We start from the raw sequence: 24,747 nt of genomic DNA, 5'->3' as shown, positions 1-24,747 counted from the left end.
ACATTACATAAAATGTTGTTTTGAAAACTCTTTTTTTTACACACATCAACTTGATTTTGACTGCAGTCAGTGCAGTAATTCACCTAGTATAATGGTAAACACGAACAAAATGTAAAAAAAATTTGAATAATTAAAAGTTATCTTCGTCATTAGTGAGCACATATATCTAGTTTCTGCCTGGTAGGAAATTAATGAATTATGGAGAATCAGCGTTTGAAAATATAATTATCATGTGACAATACTATAATGTTGTATTTATATTCTTACATCAAAGGCTCGTCCTACGAGGGAGTGTGGTCCGACGAGAGACGCCACGTCATCTTGTATAACCATTCTGACGTCACCATATTCGTCACTCCGAATGTTTCCAAAATCACCAATATGGCTGTAGGAGAGATGAAAGTTTAGATTTCTAAACAGTGTACTTAATGTGCAATAGAGTTCAAATATCACAAAAGTTACATAAAGATCAGACTGATGTTCTTGTAAAAAGCTAAAATTTCATACGAGTATCCAATAGTGATTAATTTTACGTATGGTTTGATGCAGTTTCGTTTCCATGGTAGTATAATAATTGTTATAATGTTGAAAGAACCTTATTGATTTGTATATGAACAAGTAAAACAATCCTGATGTCAATGGCAAAATAGTACCGTATCGCGATCAGAATCTTCCTCCGAGATTTAAATTGGTAAAATCACCGCTCTAAGTACAATGTACATACAGTCTAAGACCACCAAAGAATTGGAGATACAATGCAGCATTCGACCCATCACATCACACCACACCACACCACACAGATGAGTACTCTCACCGTTCAACGTCCACAACATCCCCATGTAATTTATTCAAAGGATTGTAATGAGAACCAATGGCGTAGCATCCTCGTACATTATCAATCATACCATAAGAATGACAATGGAAAGCATGGGTTGAGTTGGCATCAAATCCAGTTAGATTTATATCAATTTCCATTCCATCACCTGAAGTCTGGAAGAAATCACATTTACGTATAACTTCTAAGGCTCACAGTATTCTAAAAGAGCCTTCCCACCCCTCAATATAGAATTCAAAAACGTAACGGGCGTATTACTAGGCGTGGTAGTCTTGCTGCTAGACGTTCGGGCTTTCTTTCGATGCTATAACTATAAGCGAACGAAGTTCGCATGTGAGGGCCTGCCCTGTTCCATCCTCGATAGCGTTGTTCGGCTGTGTGTTGTATTTTATCGGAAGAACATCCGAGGGCTAGCTGATAGACTATAGGCGTGGTAGATATCCGGTCAACCTTTATAATCACCCATTATCACATCTGCTATCTCTGTTCTCAACGGGAGCCATAGTCGCGTTCCTTTGGTGTGATTTATTTTTGTGGAATTGTCTTTACTATTGTACTACACATAGCTCTATCCTATGGTGAGGACAGCGACTGCGCAGTTTTCAAGTAGCAGGTAGCAGTTTGCAGGTAGCAGGTCGCAGTTTTCAAGTCGCAGGTGACAGTTGCAAGCCGCATGTCGCAGTTTTAAGTCACTGTCACTGTCCTCACCGGTCTTCCATGCTATCCTTATATTCTATTTTGTGTTTTTATCTGTGTGACCTGGTATTTACTTGGAGAAATGGTTTGGATACTGCTTAATTTTTCGAGTAAAATTTTCCAGCGAGTCATGCATGTGCGTCTGGGAATTACACGGGTCATATCGACCCGTGTTTTTTTACACTCCTATTACATATTATCGAGTACACGCACAAGTATTATCGTTACTGGCCATATTACATTCTCAAATATACCATGGGTAATACGTACTAAGCCGAAAACATAATCTAATAAAACTACCTACCTCACGTATTCTGAAAACTGAGCGTAATCGGCCTTAGATGTGTAGCAATGACAAAGATTTTCAAGTTCACAACAAATACAACTCGTAAAATATCCATCGCCGGCTGACCCTTTTAATTATAATGAGTTACCTGTAGTACATAATTGCGATATTCAGTCTTTTGGCATATTCATCCCACCTTCTTAGCGTATAACCCCAATAATAAGAAATGACGTCATCGTAAATGCAAAAAATGGGTTAAAGGTCACCGAGCTAAAATGACCATCAACTTACTCTCTCTTTGACTGTTATTCGTCCTTTAATGGGTCTGTATAGTTCGTCACCTTCATTCAGAGTGGGATTTGGTCTCATGTAACACCCGACATAAACGTACGGTGCATCTGTATGAGGTAAAATGGGCAAAATGGTAATGTTTTCATGTTTTAACAGTAAATCGAATCTTCATCAAGATTTGTGTTTTAGAGAAGTTTTCAAAACTACAGACCCCTGCATTATAATGTTAATAATCAATGTATATGCACTCATGATAAATGGCCAAAGAAATGAACAAGTGATTTATTTGGTTTCACTTACAGACATTGTTATTCGTGTTAGTTGAATTGTGGTCGCCTATTAAATTTAGAAGAACAGAACTCGATGCTATCTAGTTCGCAATACTCTACATAATAGTAGCATTTTACTTATAACCAAAATATTCGTACCAATATGTGCATACACTGGAGAACTATGTGGTCCGGTCTTCCGAACTCTGAATTCGTATTGAGAGTTTGGATCCAATCCATACAGAGTAGCTACTTGGGATGTTGTTTCCATATAGTGCAATCTTGGAGATAAAATGATTAGAAAATAGTTTCTTTATAAGTCTGCAATACATGCTGTCCTGTTCTATAAATATATTTATGGAAGGTAATGACATCCCTGGTGAGTTTGGCATTCAAGCTTATAAATGGCACACTGGAATTATGATTCATTTTTCAGATCGAATTGGATATGGACTACATGCAAGGCTAACAATATATCATATGCAATACCGCTGTAATATAAATGAGAACTGGATGGTCTCAACAAAACTCATCTCAAAGGGTTTCCAAAAGTTCTGCATAGCTAACATTCGCCCTGTTAACAGAGCATCATGCGATACACATATGCAATATACTCACTAGATTGTATTGACAGATGAAAATTCACGGGCTGGCATATCGGGCACAACGGCTTTTGTAGGCAGAGCCCCCAGCGGCGAGAGTCTGGGTAACCGAGACTACAGAGCCTTATCTTATCTAACAATAAAGCACGCCCTCACGCGATGATGACGCGTTTGATAATATGTACATGTTTAAAAAAATGAGAATTAAAGAAAGTTACCTACGGTGATTGCTCTGGATATATTTTGCGATATACTACCAGATAAGTGGACCCTGCATCAGAAATTTCATTATCCGTATCACTCCAGGTCAACTCGACGATACCGCCAGAGTTAGATAGAATACTAACGCTGAGGTCTCGAGGTGCACTAATATCACTCTGTGCTCCTAAAAATAAGGGGAAATGCATTTATAACATTTGTATAAAAAAACCAAACAGGTGCAGGTATTGGAAATGTACCTGACCCTCTGTGTGAAGACAGATCTAGTTACACAATTAGTTATGAGCCACTCTAGACTCTCTCACAGTCCACGGAGCATCGCATCGCTCACAGGATTTGTTTGTACTGACATCTACTGCATAATTACGTACTTGAATATCCTTGAACTGTGGATCTCATTCACTACATTGATTGGGCTAATCATTTGCTGACGTGCTACTGCAATAACACGGAGCATCCAGTTACTATAGCCCTATATAGTCAATGATCAGGGCCACAGTTCACGGAAGCGGTAGATATCGGTACATACAAAACCGCTAATAAGCGATGCTCCCGCGGACTGGTGAATGAGTCTAGATCCACGCTGACTAAAATCTGATGTCGTTTGTTTCCGAGTTTGTGGGGCAGGAGCTCACCCCCGAAACAAAATCGGAAAGAAACGACAATATACGAAGAAAATAGAGGTATTAAAATCATACCTACCTACGACGGCGATCAGTACCAAAAGTGACCACAATACACCGAGTTTTGTCCATACTAACGCCATGTTATGAGTTGTTGTTCGTAATGTGTTGAGAACTCGGGTGCTATAGAGTTTGAACTTTGCCTGTATTGTACACTGTGTAGATATTAATCAAAAAAAGTAGGTGATGACTTGTACTGTACATGTAACAGGGGCTGTAACCCACAGGTACATAAGTCATATGACAGATCTTTCGCGCCAAGCATCCATGCAGGATAGCAAAGAAGTTCATAAATCTCGATCTCAGAAGAACATACTTAGTCTTGCGACAATGCGAAAATAAGGCATTATCGTGAATAAACATATGATGTAGTAGAAGTAGTAGTAGTAGTAGTAGTAGTAGTAGTAGTAGTAGTAGTAGTAGTAGTAGTAGTAGCTTGCTTGGTAACAGAACTTCTGGTGCGTTCCTTATTTTCTTACGAACCAATCCCCCACAGCGTTTCATGGTTGAAAGTTTGACAAATAGTTTAAAGAAATGGTCGCTGATTTGCCACCGCGTTCCGAATAGTTACTGAAAATAAGATACTGATATGTTGGTCATATATAACATTCACTATACATTACTTCCATAGTTAAGAAAACTTTTTGGAATAGACTAATGCGCGTTGACGTTGAACACACATAGAACTGAAACTTAACTTTCCAGACTAAGTTGAGGGCGCACTTTACGATTCAGGTACCTCAAAATCTGCCTCAACCATGCTCAAACCTAAACGTAGGCTGGCTACAGGCCCACTATCGATATCATGTATTCGTAGGGCCGGTAGTCATCCTATCTCAAACCATGAACGGTTTTAAAATAATTCACCGGGAGCAAATTTAACATTTTCTCTTGTAGCCATTACTACAAACAATGTTAGATACATCATTATACAAATTAAACTCAATCTGATTGAAATCCGATGTAGAGTACACGGCGTGATTTCTTTTTAAATGTTTCGTTTACTGTCGTTTGTTCTTTTCAATCAGATTGTGTTTAAACCCGGTAACCCTAGCTACCTCTTTTATAACTGTCTGTCTAATCTCTTACGTTTTCCCCAGACTCTTGTGGGGGAGGAGGGGGGGGGGGGTCTCGTAGTAGAGCCCTCTGAAGTGCGAATCTGGGAAACTAAGACCACAGCCTTTCATTCAGACAGCAACTGATATCAAAGTATATTCAAATCCTATTACCATACGGATTCCAGTGGGTGGTGAATTAATCTTTAACAAAACATTGCATCCATTGGAGTACATTATGTTTCTTAATCTTGAATACAGTAAACTTGTTGATTGTCAAGGATAGTTCATTATAAATATATGTGTGGCTATTACGTGAATGGAATAAGTGATGCTGCCATGAACTCGGCGAACAAGTTGAAAAATAGCACCAATGGCACTGTAGCACAACTGCACGGTATAGACAGACACTTTACCGTGCATACAGCACTACTGAACCCTATACAGTGATTTTCACAACAACATTCAGCTTTTCTGTTTGATACAACCAGACAGAAACCAACAAGAAACTGTATATGCCACACTTCAATAGCAAGATTGCATTTTTTGCTACATTTAGTCTAAATGAAATAACCATATTTAAATGTATAATACAACTCCATGCAGACATTCTATTCAGGCGCCAATGTTTTTCTTAGTATCAAACACCTGATGAAGGGTGTTGTCAAATGTCCTTTGCGGTGTTCATTTGATGTCTGCATGGTGGCATGTGTAGTGCATTTCACTTTGATAAAATGTAGCAACAAACTGTACTCATTCAATCTTGCTATCTTAAGGTGTAGTATGTCCAGTTTCTTATTGGTTTCTTCGGGGTTGTATCAGACAGAAAAGCTGCACGGTATTGAGAAATTCAGTGTAGTTCAGTCGTGCCTAAAAACTTAACTAAGCTGTATTGAGAAATTGTGTGAACAATGCTAGAAAACAAAACCTTTTGAATATATGTTCCCTTCAGATTCTGACTGGAACTGAAAAAAAATGGCTTCTGTATACCTGAAAGTTATAATGCAATTTTGTAATGGGGGGTTGGGGGTTGGTTGGTAGAATGTTGTGGGTGCGATCTAATCTCCCTTTCCCCAAACAGGCTGATAAGCCCGGACCGATGACGTCATTACAGTCTAGGGAATTGGCCAATCAAACACATTGTAACATGTGTAAGAGAAGTGCCACCTGTTGCATTCATTCATTCATTCACTCATTCCTTCATTGAACAGTAACAAAAACAAACAAAAACTCCAACATAAACAGGTTGTAAATATCTCTATAATGTTCAAGTTTGCCCTCCTGTACTTGTTGGCTAACACTTTGATTCAATGCTACAAAATTATGTATGGAAGCCTTTGCAAACAAATTTTGTAGTATCATTTTAGTAATCACTATTTACGCTTTGAAAAACTTGACAAATCAAAAAACTCCAGAAATGAACATCGATGTAACAAAAATATACTTATTAGTTGAATTAATTCTTTTCTTCAATGTAAAAAGTTGTCAAGTTATTAATCAGCAAACTTAATTGTTTTAAATTCTTCCGTCACATATCTTAACATACTACATGTACACAGTAGATAACACTGTAAATGGAACAAAATCAAACATAGAAATAACTTCTATACATATAATACTTTCATTACACATGAGTTTTAATGACCCATTTGCATAATTAAAGATTTTTTTCAGTAATTAGGCTATTTTTTAAGAATGCACTGAGAAATGAATATAATTTGGTACATACTTCAATTAAAACAGCGAGTCATGAAAAGCTCAGCTTTTTTAATGAGTCATTTGCATAATTAAGGATATTCAGCGATTAGGCTTATATATATGAAGAGTGCAAGCTTCAAGTTCTATACAACTTGGTTCATACATTCATGATACCAGAGTGCACATGTTTTATAAAGTTTATTGATGTAACTCTTAGTTTTAATGGGTCATTTGCATAATTCACAACTTTCAGTAATTAGGTTATATCTTAAAAAATGCACTAAATTAAATTTGGTACATATTTCAAATATAACTAATTGCATATGTTCTGTTGCACTCCAACAATGATTGTATTTAGGAACACAAATCTAAATACTTTGCCGTTATGGAAGGCATTCATTTGAAATCGGGTTTTAATACTGTACTACTCAGGTGATTCGTTTGTTATCCTTCCTACAGAATAAGATGAACATTCCTACATCTCAGAGTTATCTGTACCTGTCTGTGGAATGCTATGACAGTAGAATATGTTTACTGCTAATAATTAAAAGTAATTTCTTGTATAATGCCCTGGCATACAATCACCATTGAAAAGCACACAGATACAAGAGATTCTACAATGAGTAAGATGAAAACAGACTGTATGATATGTTGTGCCGTGGCAGCCATGCAGCGATCGGCCAAAACTTCATGTGAAATGGTCCAATTGGCAAAGACACGATCCACACCTCCACATCACGTGCAAGACTCAACTGGACTGGCCACCGCAATGACTTTACATTTGAATTATACAAAGCATATACTGGATCAACTTCATATCAAATTTGTATGATTATAAATTATCATTTTAAAGCATAGAGAAATGTCTACATTTCTACACTATTACACAGACTAGTGACAGTTATGACTTTACAAACCTATGGTACATGTTTCTACTTGAACCTGTATGACCAATTGATATTTATATGGTATAACACTATTACTTTATGTGCTGGGTGTTATATCAACAAATTTGCGGAAAAATGCCCTGTGCTCAAAACCAGCAGCACTCCAGGACACATAGACCACTAAACATCATACCATGCACAGGCCAAGTTATTGTCTTTGAAAAAAAAAGATGGATTATCATTATGTATCTTGTCGTTCTACGTCACAATAACCTGTATCTATGGTATGTAAATGGTGCTTGAAATAGGAGTCAAAATGTTCCAAATCATCATTATGTGATTCTTTTTATAAATTATGCTTTATGAGGTATGATTATATATTTTATCCTAAATTTTTTACTTCATTCAGCCGGAAAAGGTTTTGTCACTACTTGTCAAGCAAGTCGTCGTAATAATTAAGGCCCCAATATTTTTCTCATATTTCACTCATATTTTCCTTGGTTGAACGAAGAAAAATATTGGGGAACAATATCTAATTGTATCCTAACTACCAAATTAGCATTAGTTCAGGACACATCCTTTTGTTGACCAAATTTATAGTATGGTAGTCTGTTAGAGAAATAGAAAATTGCGGCAGAGTCAGTTCACCAGGAATGGCTGAATCTGACTACCATACACAGATGTGAAATTTGAGCTCTGAATTCTAGTACACATCTTAAGCATACAAGGTGTGTGTAAATTAATTTGAATTTTTTACTAAACATATACACTGTACAAAATAACTGTGCAATTACAGTTTTTTTTTTCAGCTCACAACAAGAAAACTACTTGAATTGCCTGTAATTAAACAATGTGCTCTATTTAAGGGAAAATATAACTAATAGAAAATGTCAGCAACCAATACACTGGTTTCAGTTTGACCCTTAAACATAAATAATGTATAAAAGCCATGCCATTCAAAATACTCGTCTACTCATTGAAGCATCAATGCCAAGCACACACATTGATGTGATTTCAGAGTTGTCCAAAAGCAGAAGGCATTCCTTTGTTGTACAGGAATTGTCACTCTTACAGTTTCACTGCTTCATATTTGGTTAGACACCAAAGTTACTTTGTTTCTTTGAGACTGCTTAGTTGACCAGACTTTCCACCATTGGAAGAACCTGCAATGAATGGAAATCCAAAATATATTCAAGTAAAGGAAGTTCAGATACAATCTATCATTCTTCATCAAAATGTGTGAGACATTAATATTAATTGGTTTCACTTCTTTTGTATGTGCTTTTAGCAATATCATGTTGTGCTATACTATGTTTCCACAGAAACTTGTGACTAACATTTACCAAAAAATGCACTTTCAACATAACAAAGCTAGTAACATACATAACAGCCAACAACACATCCCAAAGCTTTGATTTGTTGAAGATCTGAATTTTTTGACACAAAGAATGGGAAAGCAAGAATTAAGATACATATATCCAATGTTTACTGTATTGAAGATCTCCACAGGACAAAGAGGAAGTACTGTAGGTATTTAAAACTAAGAACAACGACATACAATGTACTAGGCAGACACACTGTACAGGTGGACATTTTTGTTAAAGACCTTATTTTTGCTTATTTTACTGGAAAACAAAAAAGTGAAAATAAGTCGTGACTAAAATGGCTCTTTTGCACATAAACAGTGCACCAGGCTTAGTAATTCGTAAAAATTAGTCTTTGAGAACTAGCTGAAGACAGTAAAATCACAAAATTTTCTAGTGGCAATAATATCTAGGTTTACAGTACTTTGAGATATGCCAGCAGATATATATCATTGTAATCATGTCTTACTAACTAATAATGTGACAGAACCCCATGACACGTGAGTGCAAGTGTGGCGTACTTGGGGTATTTGCATGAGCACTTGCAGTGTAGTCTGCGCCTGTACTTTCATGAGCGTGGCATGCAAATACCCCTCGGTACCCACACTGGAACTCAGGTGCCATGGGGTTCTGTTATTATTACATATATGTTTATCTGAAATGGCAAATTTCCATAAAAATCATAAAAATCGTACAGCGCGATCATGTGATTTTGTGTGTAGTGAACAGCTGCATCCTAATCTAGTAATAACTGAAACTAGTTGTCAAGAAGACATTTTTTTTACTGATAATCATGATATTAATAATGTATTACTTACATCCTTCATATGTGGTCTCTTTTTCCTATTGGAGTGTAAACATATCTTGGCAACATCATAGAGTTGTGTCATTGAAGTATCGTCCCACTCACTTAAACTGTTATCGACAAGACTCAGAAAGTCTTCGTTTGAGTCACAGTTGTCATCCACATGAGTACGCAAGTCTAAACTATCCCTGCTTTCATCATATACAGGAAGTCCAGTCATTACTTCAAGTAATACCTGCAATCAAAAGCACACATACACTTTATCAATATGTGTGTATTATGAAATAAAGTTGAAGTTTATAGTATGACGTTTGTATTATTAAATAAAGTTGTAACGTAATGTAACCTTATCTATACTTCCAGATATCAGTACAATACAATAAAGTAAAAAAGAAAGAAAAATGCTTGTATTGACCATACACAAAAAAAGGAGTAATTTCACAATGTGAAAATCAACACAGCATATTGGTTATACAGATAGTGATGAGCCTCTGAGGCCAGATGTAATCAGAGGGCCTGACAAGTAGTAAATGTATTTGTCGAATGTATATCACGAGGCAGCTGGTATACTTTTGTTCAAGTTTAAAGTATAACTTTTGTATTATCAAATAAAGTTGAAGTTTATAGTATGACGTTTGTATTATCAAATAAAGTTGAAAATTATCAGGTTAAACTACATCTGACAACCTTTCTTTTTTACACATTGTTTCAGTTCAAAACAGTATGTTGACTTTTACCAAGATTTCTACCTCCCAAGTATTCCAAAGTCCCTAACGATCGTTTCTGTAACTTTTTTGAACTTCTCATGTATTGAGAACTGAAATGAGATATGACCTTAGACTTACCACACCATAGCTGTACGTATCAAGTTTTTCTGATATTATCCCTTGGAAAGCTTCCATTGGCATATAAGCACGAGTACCAATCACAGTCTCTGTTACAACATGTGTCAGTCTTCCCTGATCTGGACCTAGACGCACCAATCCAAAGTCTCCTACTTTCCCAACAAAATTTTCATCAAGCAACACATTGGCACTGGAAAATTTCACACAGGATAAACATTTCTAAAAAAATACTCAGTTTACAAATAAAAAGCTGTGGTGACATTACTTTTATCATGATTATTATTATACTTTACAATAAAGGCCCTGTTTGAGTAACTTTATCTTACAAGAATTTTTAGTTTTGAAATGTGATTAATTGTTATGAATGGTATGTGAGTATGTAAAGCGTCACTTTTCAGACACTAGGAGTATAGTTCAGATCAGCTCTGTAGCCGAAATGAAAGGTTAGCATGATAGGTATTTGCACGATATGGTCATGATAAAGTCTGCAGCTATAGCACTGAACAAGTGTATTCTTTAGGGAAAGCTATTCTTGGAAAATAACACAACAAAACCAGAAAGACTAAACAGTTTGAATTAGGTAGGATGATGCTTTTTTTACATTTTGGCTTACATTTTTCTGCTATGAATTACAAAACAAAATATACGCACGCAGGTACGCACAGACATACACACGCACACACACACACACACGCACGCACATACATGAAATGACAAATAACAGTTCTGTGTTGGAATCTTTCTTGTTTCATCTGACTGATGATTGAGGTAATATACCCACCACCCACCAAATATCATGGCAATTGGTCCTGTGGGTTTTACACTTTAAGTTTACACACACACATCCACACATCCACAGACAGACAGACAGACAGACACTTTGCCATGCCTATAGCACTACTGAACCTAATATAAGAAGTTCAGTCGTGCTAAAAACACTGTGCTGCCTAATTGAAACTGTAAAGTCACTCTAGCTTAGTAGTATGATGGCAGTATATATGCAATTACATGTACATGTACTAAGTTAGGTTATAGACCCTCCATCCATGTATTGGAAAGACAATGGCTTCATACTGAGGGTGTGTACTTAGATGCTCTATATGTATTGGACACATACACGTACTGGTAGTATACTAGCTTAACATTTATAACTACTGCAACTAACCTTTTGATGTCTCTGTGAATCAAATTCTTGGCATGTAAGTAGCATATTCCCCTGGCCACATCTCTGCATATGGATAATCTTTGATGCCAGTGTAATGGTGGAGTACCATCCATACACATCAGTCTGTCTTGTAAGGATCCATTAGACATGTAGTCATAGATAAGGCAGAAATTATGACCATCACAGGTATAGCCAATCAAACTAACTAGATTTACATGCTGACACCTGGAAAGACAAAGCAACCAATCATAGAATGAGACAGAAGTTATGGCATAGCCAATCAAACAAACAGACTAGAATTTCATGTTGACACCTGGAAAACTAAAGCACTATGATCGAAAGTTGCAACAGAACTGAAGGCATTATTTCAATAGCCATATTAGATGCTGACATTTGGGAAGACAAACCAACTAATCAGATGGTATCTGTGATTTACTTGACTTTGGCAAATATGGAGAAAATATGATTAACTTTGTATAACTTTAGTGCAAACAGCTTCATTTACAATGCTGAGGAAAATACTATCAATTATGGTTTCTGAGCATTTTATTGACCATCAGTATTCATTTTTACAAGACTTTTCATACATTTCTCTTTACAACTGTCTTACATCAGAACTAAACCTATGGCATAACCTTCATGTGTTATCATTACTTGTGATGGACTTTGAACTAAGCTAAAGTATAGTGTATCAAAATTGTTTTCTGTCAGATTTGAGTCCTTGGCAACCCTGGAGAGTTTTGTGTGACCACAGATGATCCCATTGTCAGTGATGTGATATGGTTTATGTAGACTAAACTAATTACTGCATTTATCAGACCATTCCACTTCCTTGCCTCAAGTACAACCATTCTATATTAGATTCTAACTTCCTCTGATGGTTGATAACAAACTCACCCAAATAAACAGACCTGGGGATATACATCAAAGGATGGAAGGAGGTCAAGGTCAAATATACCATGTCCGTGTCCTTCCTTAATTTTTTTTTTTAGAAACTGGGGAAGTTTAAAAAAAATCTAATGTGTATTGCAGAGGACAGGCCAGGCGGGGTTGACTGTAATGATGTCATTGGTCCGGGCTTATCAGCCTCCCCTATATGGGCTTAACGGGGAAAAGGGAGATTAGACTGCACCCACAACAGCTGATCTGTCAGTCTACCCAGGCAGGGTCACCGTGACAACGTTAGTGATGTCAGAGTAGCATTCTCGCAAACCAGAGCTGTTATTTCTTCCGCGAACTTTGAAATAACGAAGGTAGGGCATATACTGGACAGTGTCGTAAAAGAGGACGTGGTTTGTGACGATGCAGAGTAGGGGAAGTAATAGCAGACCTAGTTATGAGTTTGTTTCTATGGTAATTCAAACATTATAGTTTTTTTGGGTGACACAACAAATTATATTTCATGAAAGCCTTAGAAGATGTAACGCATGTTGTAAATGTAAAGGGCAAGCAGGATGACAACATTTGTGTTGTAGTAGTGGGGGAAGTTACATTGCATTCAAGTCAGGCCTTAAAAAAAAAAATGTTTGGTTCCGGTTACCCGACCCCACCTAGACACCGACCCTGCACTTTTTTTTAAAGTATTCGTGAAAAAAATAATAAAATCGCGAAAATTATGAAGTCTTGCAAGAAACAGTTAGATAGCAGAAACTGACATCAACTTAAAAAGACAATATAAAACTGTTCTTCCAATCTGTAATGGCTGTACATCTGAAGAGAAGAAACCAATAACACAGAAACCATATGGAAAACATAACTACCCAAACTAGATACTCACACATAAAAAAAACATATACATATATAAAAAATAAAATAAAAAATCTACCTACCCAACCTATTCTAAAATTGAGTGTAATCAGAACCACATATTATTTTGGTTAGCCTCATAAGAATTTATTTCTATGGTACCGGTAATTCCAATATTGCAGTTTTGGGGGAAACAATAGTATAATATTTTCTCAAAGTTTTAGAAAATTTTTTAATGTATATCGTGCTGGACAGACATGGTTATAATGGTAGTGTAGTCACAGTTGGGGGGGAGTTGTAACTTTGACTCTAAGTCACATGAGACTATTTCTATGTTAATTCCAGTTTTGTAGTTTTTCGGGGAAATATTGCAGTTTTTTGCTATTTTATGATCACTTCAGTTTCTTCTATAAAATCATAATTTGAAACTTATTAAACAAGTTGTTCATAATCCTGAAATTCTCCCTTTCACACTACCTTGTTGGTTTCAAAGTAACTCAAAAGGTATATTCCTCGTCAGGCCACAAAATTGGAATATTGTGAACAAATTTCAAGTGTTCTGGATCTTGCTCATGTGTATTCATATTTTAACGAAATTAAAAAAAAATGAGTAATAATACTATAAACAGCAGGAAACATATTACTAGGAATTATTGGCTTACAAAACTGTGGTTTGCTAATAAGGGAAACACACTTTGGATTTCATGGAATCAGGCCAGTTCACTTTGTGACTCTATATTACTATTAGTAATATAGGTGATGTATGTACATATTCATCTAACTCAACAACATAGACATCATGCAAAGCAAAGATACACATAAGCAGTCAATTCGCTCTGGTCAATAGCATTATATTTGACCTGCTTATGGAATACCGTGGTAACAAGGTCATAGCGACTAAACTTAATGGGTTATCAAACAGCAAAACGGAAATGAAATTCTGCTGTGTATCTATCTTTTGTTGATTATCTTCCCATATTTGAAGTAGAATTTCTCAGTAATATCCTAAAATGACTGCTGTGGAAATCCTCAACAGAAGTTCACAATCTTGAAAGTGTCATATATCAAGTTTAGAGGGATATGTCTGTTAATTGAAATGATGTAATGTATACATTGATTTACATGCATCTGTAATGTTACAGACAATACCAAAGTTCAACAAAAATATATTTATCTACACAAGTAGTTCATATAAATCAATTTATGAGCAACAATATCATTTCAAATATCTCCTGGCTAAGAGACAAGGCTTGTGATGGTAGTTTTCGTGATGCCTTTCTTGCAAGTTATACAAATCTTGCAAAGAATTATGTCAGAACCAATCACTTAAGTTGATGCTAAACATTATGCATTCCTATGTCATTTTGGGTCTACTAACAAACTGATAAATTTCATTTGATCTCCGATAAAACAATTTTAGTTATAGTCACTAATAAAACCTCCTAGACTTGGCACATTGGTCTTACGAAACCTAACTGTTCATGATATTCAAACAATACTTTCTCAACTTGACTGGTTTGTAGATAAAGATGGTGTCCAATCACACTACTGTAGTGGCAATCGTCAAGTACAAATGAGCACACATCAATGCAACTCACTCATGTACATTTTTACAACTCTTTCATAATGTTTTAGGATGTATTTTATTTTTGCATGTACGAAATCATTTTTTATGTTTTGCAAAAACGAAATCACAGGCGAAGCACACAGCTGTTGATTATTTTGAAACTGTGCCAATAGTTAAAGATATACCACAGCTATACATCTCTATCAAGTGTTCCACAAACTATGAAGACATTGCCATCGACAGTGAGATTCATGTACTAATTTCTTACCTTGACAGAACTTCTACTTCAGTTTTAAACTGTGATACGGTCTTTGATAAAAGTGTACCAGCTGCCTGTAACAACAAGGCAGAAGTTAAACATAAATGATATAATTAGTATTATACACAAGTCCAATTTCAACAGAAAGCATTAACACAGATCATAAACAGTTATATTAGAAAATGTTACAAAAAAACGTACTTTGATTGATTGAAGCAATGTGAATTACGTTCCTCGTTTTGAATCAGTCCTTTTATGTACAACCATACTTAATATCATTATTTATAATATACCTAGTGATAATGCTGTGCCATGATTCGCTAGAATCAGTCACATGATAGGGAAATAGTTCCATCAACTTTTACATGGTCACGTGACCACCGCGCGTTCACAGCAGGTCAAAATGGCAGCTTCTGACGATGCAGTCTGCCACCGAGAGTTCACAGCATGAGGTATATTATAAAACACATATTGCCTGTCCTATATTCGGGCTATAGCACCCGTTCATTACCCCCTCGTGACTGTGAATTACCAGAATCACATGCTATTACCCTCGGCCTTTGGCCTCGGGAAATAGCATGTGATTCTGGTAACTCACAGTCCCTCTGGTGTAATAAACGGGTGCTATAGCCCTCATGGCCAGGCAATATGTGTTCAATATGTACCAATATTAGATTCTATTCTATTTATAATGTCTTCTTCTTCATTGTAGAGAGGATAGTCAAACCCACCTGTGTAAACATACATGTACACTGTGCATGTAGTACATCTGTGTATGTACACATATATACAGTGGTATGGATGAACTTTTCACAAATCATAGGTAGATACTGAAAAATAGTACAAGCATGTAATGGATAAATTCAAAACTTTATGATCAGTTTCTCTTTCTCCTAATTGCTATTACAAACCCCACCCCACCCCCACCACCACCCCCATCACTCTCGGTTCTCAGTATTAATGGATCAGTCCATTCATATAGGAAATGGTTGAGATATTTCAAAACACTGGGTATAGATAAGGAAGCCAGTCTTACCTCCTTGAGTTTCTTGACAGCTATCATTTTACCGTCTTCTCTCTGGCCTCTATAGACAGTACCAAAAGCACCTTCTCCAATTCTATTTCCACCTTCCCTAAGGCTATTATCATTGAAATCATTCGTCTGCCTTGAAACTACTTCAAACGACAATTCTACAGCTGCCATGAGAATGAAATAAAGTTTCAGTGTCAGCCGAGTTTTATCAAATGAAATTAGAGAAGTTAAGATGCACATATTTATGTGTGTCCTATACATATAGTGTCACAGTCATGTGATTTGAAGGCAGCCCACATGTTCTGTATCAGACCAGTGTTTTTACTATTTAAAGGTTGGGGAACCCCGGTAACAGAAAAGGGAAAATTTCCGAAATAAGGTAAAAGTGGTATAGTTTCCAATACATTGTACAATAATTTGGGTGGGGAACCACAGTAAAAAGACAGGGGAACTTTGAACAAAAACACTGCACACGTTCCTATGTCAAATGGGTAGTCTACACATAACTGTAATTTGTGTGAAGTTTTTGTCATTTTATCTCCCTTAAGGGGAGGTTATGCTATATTTCTGTCTGTCTGTCTGTCTGTCTGTCTGTCTGTCTGTCTGTCCCTGTGTCTGTGTATGTATCCTGAATGTGTATGTGTGTCTCTGTGGAAAAAATAAAACACATGAAAAAATATTCTTGCTCATCGCATTTGCATAAAGTACATGTAATTGAACAATTACAGACTGCCATTGATGTACAGTGTTGACAAACACTTGTTGACAAACTCCTGCTGCATACAATGAAAAAAAGGGCACATGCTCAAATTATCTAAATTAAGCTATCAATGCTAAAAAGAAGGTTTATCTTACCACATGACTCAGCCTGCAATGCCTCCTTTGCTTCCGACACTGCTACTTTAGTTTCAGCTCTTTCTTCATCTGTACTAAATGTTTTTGAAGCATTTCTATCAGATTTGTCAGTTCCTTGACTCTCATTATCTGTTACTTTTTCATCTTCAGGTTCTAGACTAACAGTTAAGCCAGGAAATAAATCAATAGTCTTTGCTATCTTTTGTGGAATGGATTCTGGACTCAAGTGTTGAGCTGGCTGCTCTTGCCGTGTCCTTTCAGAATTACTAGTATTACTTTTACTGGGTGATGATGAACTAACTACATTGATTTGTGAAGATGACTGCGATGGCGACTGTGAAGTTACATGTAACTGTGATGTTGACTGTGACGGCAACTGCGACGGTGACTGCAATGTTGACTGTTGTTGTAATTGCGGCTGTAACTGCGACTGAACAGATTGTGGCTGCGGGGAACTATGACTTGGAGCTTCATAACTTGTTTGTTTTGAAAATGTTTGTGATGGTTGATTTGAATATTGGGTTTGCGACGGCTGTTGCCATTGAGATACTGATTCAGTTTCTGGTGAAGTAAAATGATGTTGAGGCTGGCAATTTGCATGAGACTCTTGTTGCTGAGAGGTTCTGCATCTCACATATTCTAGAACAGAGAAAACATCAAATAGTTTTCACAAAGATGTAGATCATTCAGTATCTGATGTTTGGCTCACTTTAATATTTTTCAATATTTTTCAGCTGAATGAAGAAAAATATTAGAGAATAATACAACTATACAAGCATTAACCTAATTTATGAAATATTAGGCAGAGTAACGGAAATGTTGAATGTCTTGACTTCTATTTCAAGCACTGCCAAACAAATTACATGTATGTATATGTGTATTGTCATGATGCACAACAATTCAGCTATAAATTCCATACTTTCTGTTCAAACACATTAAACTTGACCCTTGTGTGTGTTATAATGGTTCATATCACTAAAACGGTTTTGAATTTATTCCTACCTGGAAGGACAATCTCAGCTGCTGTAACTAACCCTAAGTCTAATAGTATGTCTACAAGATCTTGGGCGGTGGCATTCTGTGTACCCCAATCACGAAGTAAGGCTTCCGTTGGACTTCCACCAGGCCTTTGAAGTTCTCCTTCAAAACATCTATGAAGAGGAGAAAATTGAAAATAATAAATGAACAAGTCATGAAAATACAAAATTTAATAAATCCCCAAAGTGTTGAAGAATAACTGCTTTTACAGGGATGACTTCGTCTCTTACAGTTATTGTTAGAAGAGGAGCGAGTACAGGTAGTTTGTAGTTGCTATAGCTACATGTATGCCACAATATCTTATCTCAGTAATCTGTCAAGACAAAAAGATTGAGCTAAGTATGATGTCATTTCCTGTAAGGTTTGCCCACAATTCCTTGCAGGAAATCCCAAGAAATGGGTGAACACAAGTAAGTAAGTGCGGCAGGGATTCTTTACAAGATTTCAAAGTTGAATAAGTGACTGAGGTGATAATATATCACCAAAAATCATATCGAAGTTGATAGCAATAATACAAGACTGTACTGGAGGCAGTAATAAGTCTGACTGGACTTTTCCTGGAAGGGCCTACTCTTGCAGGGAATGAAAGCCTTGTTGGAAAATTACACAGACAACAGAAAAGAGCCGTAAGATGCATTTTTGACACTGACAGAGATTCAACCTCAGCTAATTTATTTAAATCTATAAATACATTACCAGTTTCTCAGCGAGTATTTTTTAATAAATCTGTTTTCACCTTTGAGGGCCTAAACAGACTCTGTCCTGAGTATTTTGACTTGTATTTTAAATAGGTTCACAACTGTCATAATTATAGAACCAGGTCGAGCAAAAACAACGACTTTTTAATACCTTGACCTAGAATTGAATTTTTTTAAGCAAAGTTTTATGTTTTCTGGTGCAAATATTTGGAACCTTACCACTTGAAGAGAGAAATAGAACATTGTTGTTTTCCTTCACACGTGGCTGTCACCAATATTTTATGACAAAATTTTAGACACTTTGCTGTTTATTGTATGTCCTTATTGTACAGTTTGTATTTGCCTCTTTTGGTTTTGTACTATTTTATTCAGAGGACCCCAGGGAAGATTGGCCTTAGCCAACTGGGTTACCCTCTTTAATTTTAAATAAAGTTTATTGATTGATTGATTGCTAGGGATTTAGTAAACATTACGATTGTTGAAAGCTCATTGTGCCCACGGTCTCATATTTGGTTTCATGTAAAATACCGATGCTGCTATGGGCATAGTCACAACTGCTATAGATTTTCATACAAATATGGAAGTTTATTTATCGTCCTGCCTCATTCATATTCTGTTTCCATCAAAAGAAGTTTGTGTTAGGCATAAAAAAATAAATTGTGTGGTTCCGATTACATTAAATTTTATAATAGGTGGGGTAGGTAGATTTTTTATTTTATTTTATTTTATTTTTTTTTCATGTGTGAGTGTCTAGTTCAGGTTTTCCATTGTTTTCCAAATGGTCTCTGTGTTGTTTATTTCTTCCTATCACATGTACAGCCTTTACAGATTGGAAGAATACTTTTATATTGTCTTTTTAAGTTGACGTCAGTTTCTGCACCCACTATTTCTTGCGAGACTTCAAGATTTTTGCAATTTTATTGTTATTTTTCCCGAATAATATATATATATATTGGCATAGCTATAATTGGTTTGTTTTTTGGGGGTGTCTGTAGTGCCACTGAATTTACACTGTGTTCTTACTTACTGGATATCAATCTGAGAGTACTTCAACTCATCTCCACCACCCCGATTTGGAATTGAACATGCTAACAACTTCCAGTTACGGCCTAGAGTACTGACTGGGTCTAAATTACAAGAAAGCTGTCGTAGCACTCCATAAGGAAGCTGTCTGAGGTAGGTATGTGGTCTAACTTTGGGCATCATGTGTCAGTACCTAAAAGAAAAAGAAAAGAAAAGTCAGAAATTAGTAACAAAAAAGTTCAGTTTCATTGAGAATTGATCCCAGCAACTTCTTTCACATGTTTGGAAGTACGTGTAGTACATTATTACAACAGCTAAATATGGCTTGATTAATTTTGGATGCCCCAAGTGATATTCACCAACAACGTCCTAAAACTAATCAAGCAACATTGATACCTATATCTTTTTAAATAATTTCTTGTGCCTACTTTTGACTTCAGTTTGTGGTAAAAAGCTCTGAGCTTATCACATTATATTGTGTGCATTGGTTAAACATTTCTAATTTCTGTAATTGTGATGGGTTGATAGCATTCACATCTTGTATATAATCACACTTTAAGATCATAAGCCCAATATCACAGTTGTCCAACATAATCAAAGGTAGTAAATTTATGGCAAAATATTGCCAGCTGATGAAACGACGATTGATTACAATGAATAATAGTTATAGTCACAAGTTGTAACTAACAACAGTAATTGTATTTTAACTTTCAATGAGATTTAGATGATGTTTTTATGACATTTTCAGTTTACTTAGTGAATAGTTTACACACTGATTACATTTAGACTAGAGTAACCATGTACTGGCTTCATCAGTAATTGGTACACTATAGTTTTACACTTGAATGAATGTTATAAATGGTTGTGACACATGGTGAAATTGCTTTCATTGGGTGTCACAGCTATAGTCATATTGACTAAGTAATAAAAATTCATTTAGCATAGATTTTTGTGATCCTATAAATCTGACTCTTCTGGGCTTGCAATATATTACTACAGAAGTAAGGAAATGCCAGATAGGATAATACAGAAATCCAGTTTCCAGAACTTGAATACAATTTGAATTGTAAATGACCAAATAATAGATTAATTAATACATCATTTTAATGTTGATACTACTACAATTTTTTTTTTAATCTAAAATTTATTTTGTAATACAATATTAAGTATACTTGTTTAACACATGGTTGCCATGGTAACAAGTTTAGACATTGTCATTTTCACACTATGGGAGCTGCCTTTGTTGCTAGGCATAATGTATCCATCGTTTGAATTAATTTGTCTACCCATCAGAAATATTTTATTGTTCTTATTCATCGAATTATACACAACTGTTATTTGAGCAAGAAAAATAAACCATTACTATAAAGTATTAGCACCAAGGAGAAAACAAGGTAGTAAGTCATGTGCATTTAACAAATTCTCTTATTGACTGGAAGTACAATATTGTAAAAACAGCCATAAACACTAATCAGGTGATGATATCTTTTATTGTTCCTCTTATCAAATTTTATACCCACATGATATTTGAAATCCAGTTTTTTTACAGTATCAATAAGAAAGTCATGTACGATACAGGTACATGTTTTGTAACAATATGTCTGTGATTTTAGAAAATGAAATCACTAACACACATACAGTGAAACACAGTGACACACACACAGTGACACACATACATACCAGTACACACATGTACAAATGTATATCGCAAATGTATATATATGTGTGTGTGTGTGTGTGTGTGTATTCAAAAGGGGACATTTTATTACCAAATTGAATGTCAAAATCACATGCATTTTTGTCAAGGAAACTTAAAACTTCAAGCACCAAATTGATGATTCAGATGGTAAAACACTAAGCCAAATTGAAACTATTTCACAGAGTTACAGCCTAGGAAGTTGCCGGTAATTACCAGTATTTGCAGGTGATAAATGGTCCATAGCATTGTGAATATTTCTAAATACCTGCATTCAGCAGGTGATATCTTTAAAGGTGAAATTTCAACTTTACCTGCATTTGACAGACAAATTTTAAAACCCACTTGCATATTGACTATTTGCATGATAATGGAAATCTTTTTGTTTGTCTTTCTATAACACAATTACACATGCCCCCAACCCTACCCCTAACCCCTATGCAAAAATAATTTCTTATAGTATTATAAGGCCTAAAAAAATAACTGTTTGGTTCCGGTTACCCTACGACACCTAGCTTTTCACCGCCGACCCTAAACTTTTTTTTTTTATACAAATTTGAGGCAAAAAATTTGAAGTCTCCCGAGAAATAGTGGATGCGGAGACTGACATCAACTTAAAATGACAAAATAAAACACTGTTCTTCCAATCTGTAATGGCTGTACATCTGATCATAGACCCTCCACCCTCAGGAAGATATCAACAACACAGAGACCATAGCATATGGAAACAATGGAAAACCTGAACTAGACCCTCAAACATAAAAAAAATTATATAATAAAATAAAAATAAAAAATCTACCTACCCTAACTATTCTAAAATTGGGTGTAATCGGAACCACACAATTTTTTCTATTAGGCCTAATGTGGAATAGTTTCTAAATTTTCAAGGATTACATTAATTTGTTCTTAAAATATTCATGATGGGATACCTTTGCAATGGAAAAAATAGGTTGAATTATATTTATTTCAGCTAAAGAACAACCATGTATGCAATTAACCACTAACTGGCGTCCCATCCAATCGCATTCACACTGTCTAAAATTGCCATAGTTTGCAAACAACATGTACCGTATACGTCACGTGTTATTGATGGGGTTTCTGATAGATAAAAGAAAATGTGAAGTGTGACATATTTTATTTTAGAGAAATAATAATAAAGACAGAAAGAAGTTCTTTTGACTGAAACATGGCGTACTATAATAGTAGTAACACACGCCGTGTAATAATCCTCACCTCTCAGTCCTCTGGTTCTCATTCGCCACCATCCACCACTCAAAGATATGGTACGGGTCCCTCGGAGTATCTCTACACTACAAAGTTTATAAAAATTACGACAGCGTCAGACTCATCACAACATGTTGCGCTTCCAACGTACAGATTTATCTTACTAAAAGTCTGACCTAACTAAGAGAAATGCAAGGCAGTCGACAAACGGAAGTTACTGCCAAACGATTTCATAGTACGTGTACTTGATAATGAGGCTGTTGCTGATGGGGTAATAATGACGGAGGTGTATGTCCCCGGTAAACGTCATGGATTCTCCAAACGCGTTGGGGAGCAAGAATGCGGAAGCGACAAAATCTAAACTCGTGACAGGAAATGTCCCCATTTTGTTTTGGTCTGATATCAACCTCCTTTTCAAGTTACGACAGAGAGTTTTGGTTGAAACGTTTACCTGATATCGGGCCAACAGCAATGGAAACTTTATAATTCATTGGAGCGACGATACTTCTTGCATCTCGAACATTCGCATCATTATGTCTAGCATGCAGTGTCTAGCCAGCTCAGCACGCAAGCGCAGCAAACTTTGAACTCGAGATCCAAAGTGGGATTGCCCTTCCGTGTCACATGATTCATGACACAATCGTAGTACGGATTAGGGGATCGTACACACTTTCCCCACAGGTGCACATCTTGGCCGGGGAGAATTGCTGTTGTTCTATCGTGTAATTGTATCGGTGTGAGTCACAGCCTGCGTTTGAGAGCTCTGGTTTGAGCGTAGGTTGTTGCTCAGCGTGACAGGACCTACACATATTATCGGAGACTGGAGTCTAGTTCCTGTGACGAGTGCCAAGTCTGCAGACAAATTGCCGATCGATACACAAAAGAATGGTGTCGGCATCATGTTTGATTTCGCTTGTTGTTTTGACGTCGAAAATGACATCAAGAACTTTGTGAGGGCTAGGAGAAAAGTGGAGGTGCCACACATACATGATGCTGGTACGTGGAAAGAACGAAATGCCCCAAATACGTGACTACACCAATTTCTTCCTTGGAAGGAAATCTTGTAATTGTAAATTGTGACATTGCATGGAAACTTACATCGTAGTTTATATAGACTGTAACAATGTACAATGTAGTGTGTAGATATTACAGAATAGCAGTTTATTTCAATTTGCAACACTTTATCCTTTAAATTAAGATGTAGACATTTGAGAAAACCTTTTTTTTTGCTATTGGACATGAACATGGACATGGAGAGAGAGAGAAAGAGAGAGAGAGAAGGAAAGAAAGAAAGAGAGAGGAGAGGAGAGGGGGAGGGTACGTGTGTGTGTGTGTGTGTGTGTGTGTGTGTGTACATAAACAAGAACATAAACATGTGTACTGCATTTGAAAATGTAGCATCATTTTGTGGGAATGCAGTTTGCTAGTCTGTTGTCAATTTCAGATCAACCATTCTTGTATATCAAGTGGCCATCGCTTTTATATAAGGGGGCACAGACTGAGTTTGAGTATAAACTCAGCTTGTGGCACTCAAACTGAGACCATGTATTGAGAGTCTCACTTTGCAAATATTATAGCCAACAGAGACCAGTTTCAGGAGGCAAAACATTGCTGTCTGATACCAGTCTCAGATGGTAAAAAACATCAATCTGAGACTAGTCTCAGTTCACGAAAAATCATGAGCTGAGACCATTGTGAACACTGAAGACTTTACCAAAGATTGTAAAAGCAACACACATGGATGTATCCCTAATACCTCCATGCATGGAAGTATGTGGGTTATACTTCCATGCTCCATGCTAGTAGCAAAATGAAGTACTAATACCATAGACCCTCCACCAATGGGATCTATGACTATATACAAAACACAGACTGCTATAACTACACAAAAGAAACAGTCGACACCAT

At 36.2% G+C, this 24,747-nt stretch overlaps 2 protein-coding genes across 4 annotated transcripts in view; one reads left to right on the top strand and one right to left on the bottom strand.

Annotated features, from left to right (window-relative positions):
* Window positions 1-6,184: 6,184 nt before the first annotated feature.
* LOC144453283 (interleukin-1 receptor-associated kinase 4-like) lies at window positions 6,185-23,448 on the bottom strand. 2 transcript variants are annotated; one of them, XM_078144561.1, is made up of 11 exons: window positions 23,291-23,448; window positions 22,849-22,925; window positions 19,924-20,112; window positions 18,163-18,311; window positions 17,161-17,799; window positions 16,309-16,469; window positions 15,282-15,346; window positions 11,701-11,925; window positions 10,536-10,725; window positions 9,704-9,925; window positions 6,185-8,684 (listed from the first exon to the last, which is right to left on the bottom strand). In XM_078144561.1, the coding sequence occupies exons 3-11, from the start codon at window positions 20,100-20,102 to the stop codon at window positions 8,652-8,654; spliced, it is 1,863 nt and encodes a 620-aa protein (XP_078000687.1). In that variant the 5' UTR covers window positions 20,103-20,112; window positions 22,849-22,925; window positions 23,291-23,448; the 3' UTR covers window positions 6,185-8,651. The 2 variants fall into 2 exon arrangements, with proteins under 2 accessions (XP_078000687.1, XP_078000695.1); XM_078144569.1 differs by lacking the exon at window positions 23,291-23,448 and having other exon boundaries at window positions 22,849-23,211.
* Window positions 23,200-24,747, top strand: part of LOC144453047 (gamma-secretase-activating protein-like) — a 34,408-nt gene continuing 32,860 nt past the window's right edge. For both annotated transcript variants that reach the window (XR_013482390.1, XM_078144356.1), the window contains exon 1: window positions 23,200-23,835. Coding sequence is in view for 1 of the 2 variants with exons in the window: in XM_078144356.1 (XP_078000482.1) it covers window positions 23,739-23,835 (97 nt within the window). In the remaining variant the exon portion in view is untranslated. The remainder of the gene's footprint in view (window positions 23,836-24,747) is intronic.

This window comes from Glandiceps talaboti, chromosome 1, assembly GCF_964340395.1.
Source record: "Glandiceps talaboti chromosome 1, keGlaTala1.1, whole genome shotgun sequence".
NCBI lineage: Eukaryota > Metazoa > Hemichordata > Enteropneusta > Spengelidae > Glandiceps > Glandiceps talaboti.
This window is presented reverse-complemented; position numbering and strand designations above follow the sequence as displayed.

Coding starts and splice junctions, on each gene's coding strand:
- LOC144453283 (XM_078144561.1), bottom strand. CDS start 20,102: ATGATGCCCAAAGTTAGACCACATACCTACCTCAGACAGCTTCCTTAT. Junction 11,926..15,281: donor GAAGTAGAAGTTCTGTCAAG/GTAAGAAATTAG, acceptor TTGTCTTTCCAG/GTGTCAGCATGTAAATCTAG. Junction 10,726..11,700: donor ATTCACAGAGACATCAAAAG/GTTAGTTGCAGT, acceptor GAAATTTTCCAG/TGCCAATGTGTTGCTTGATG.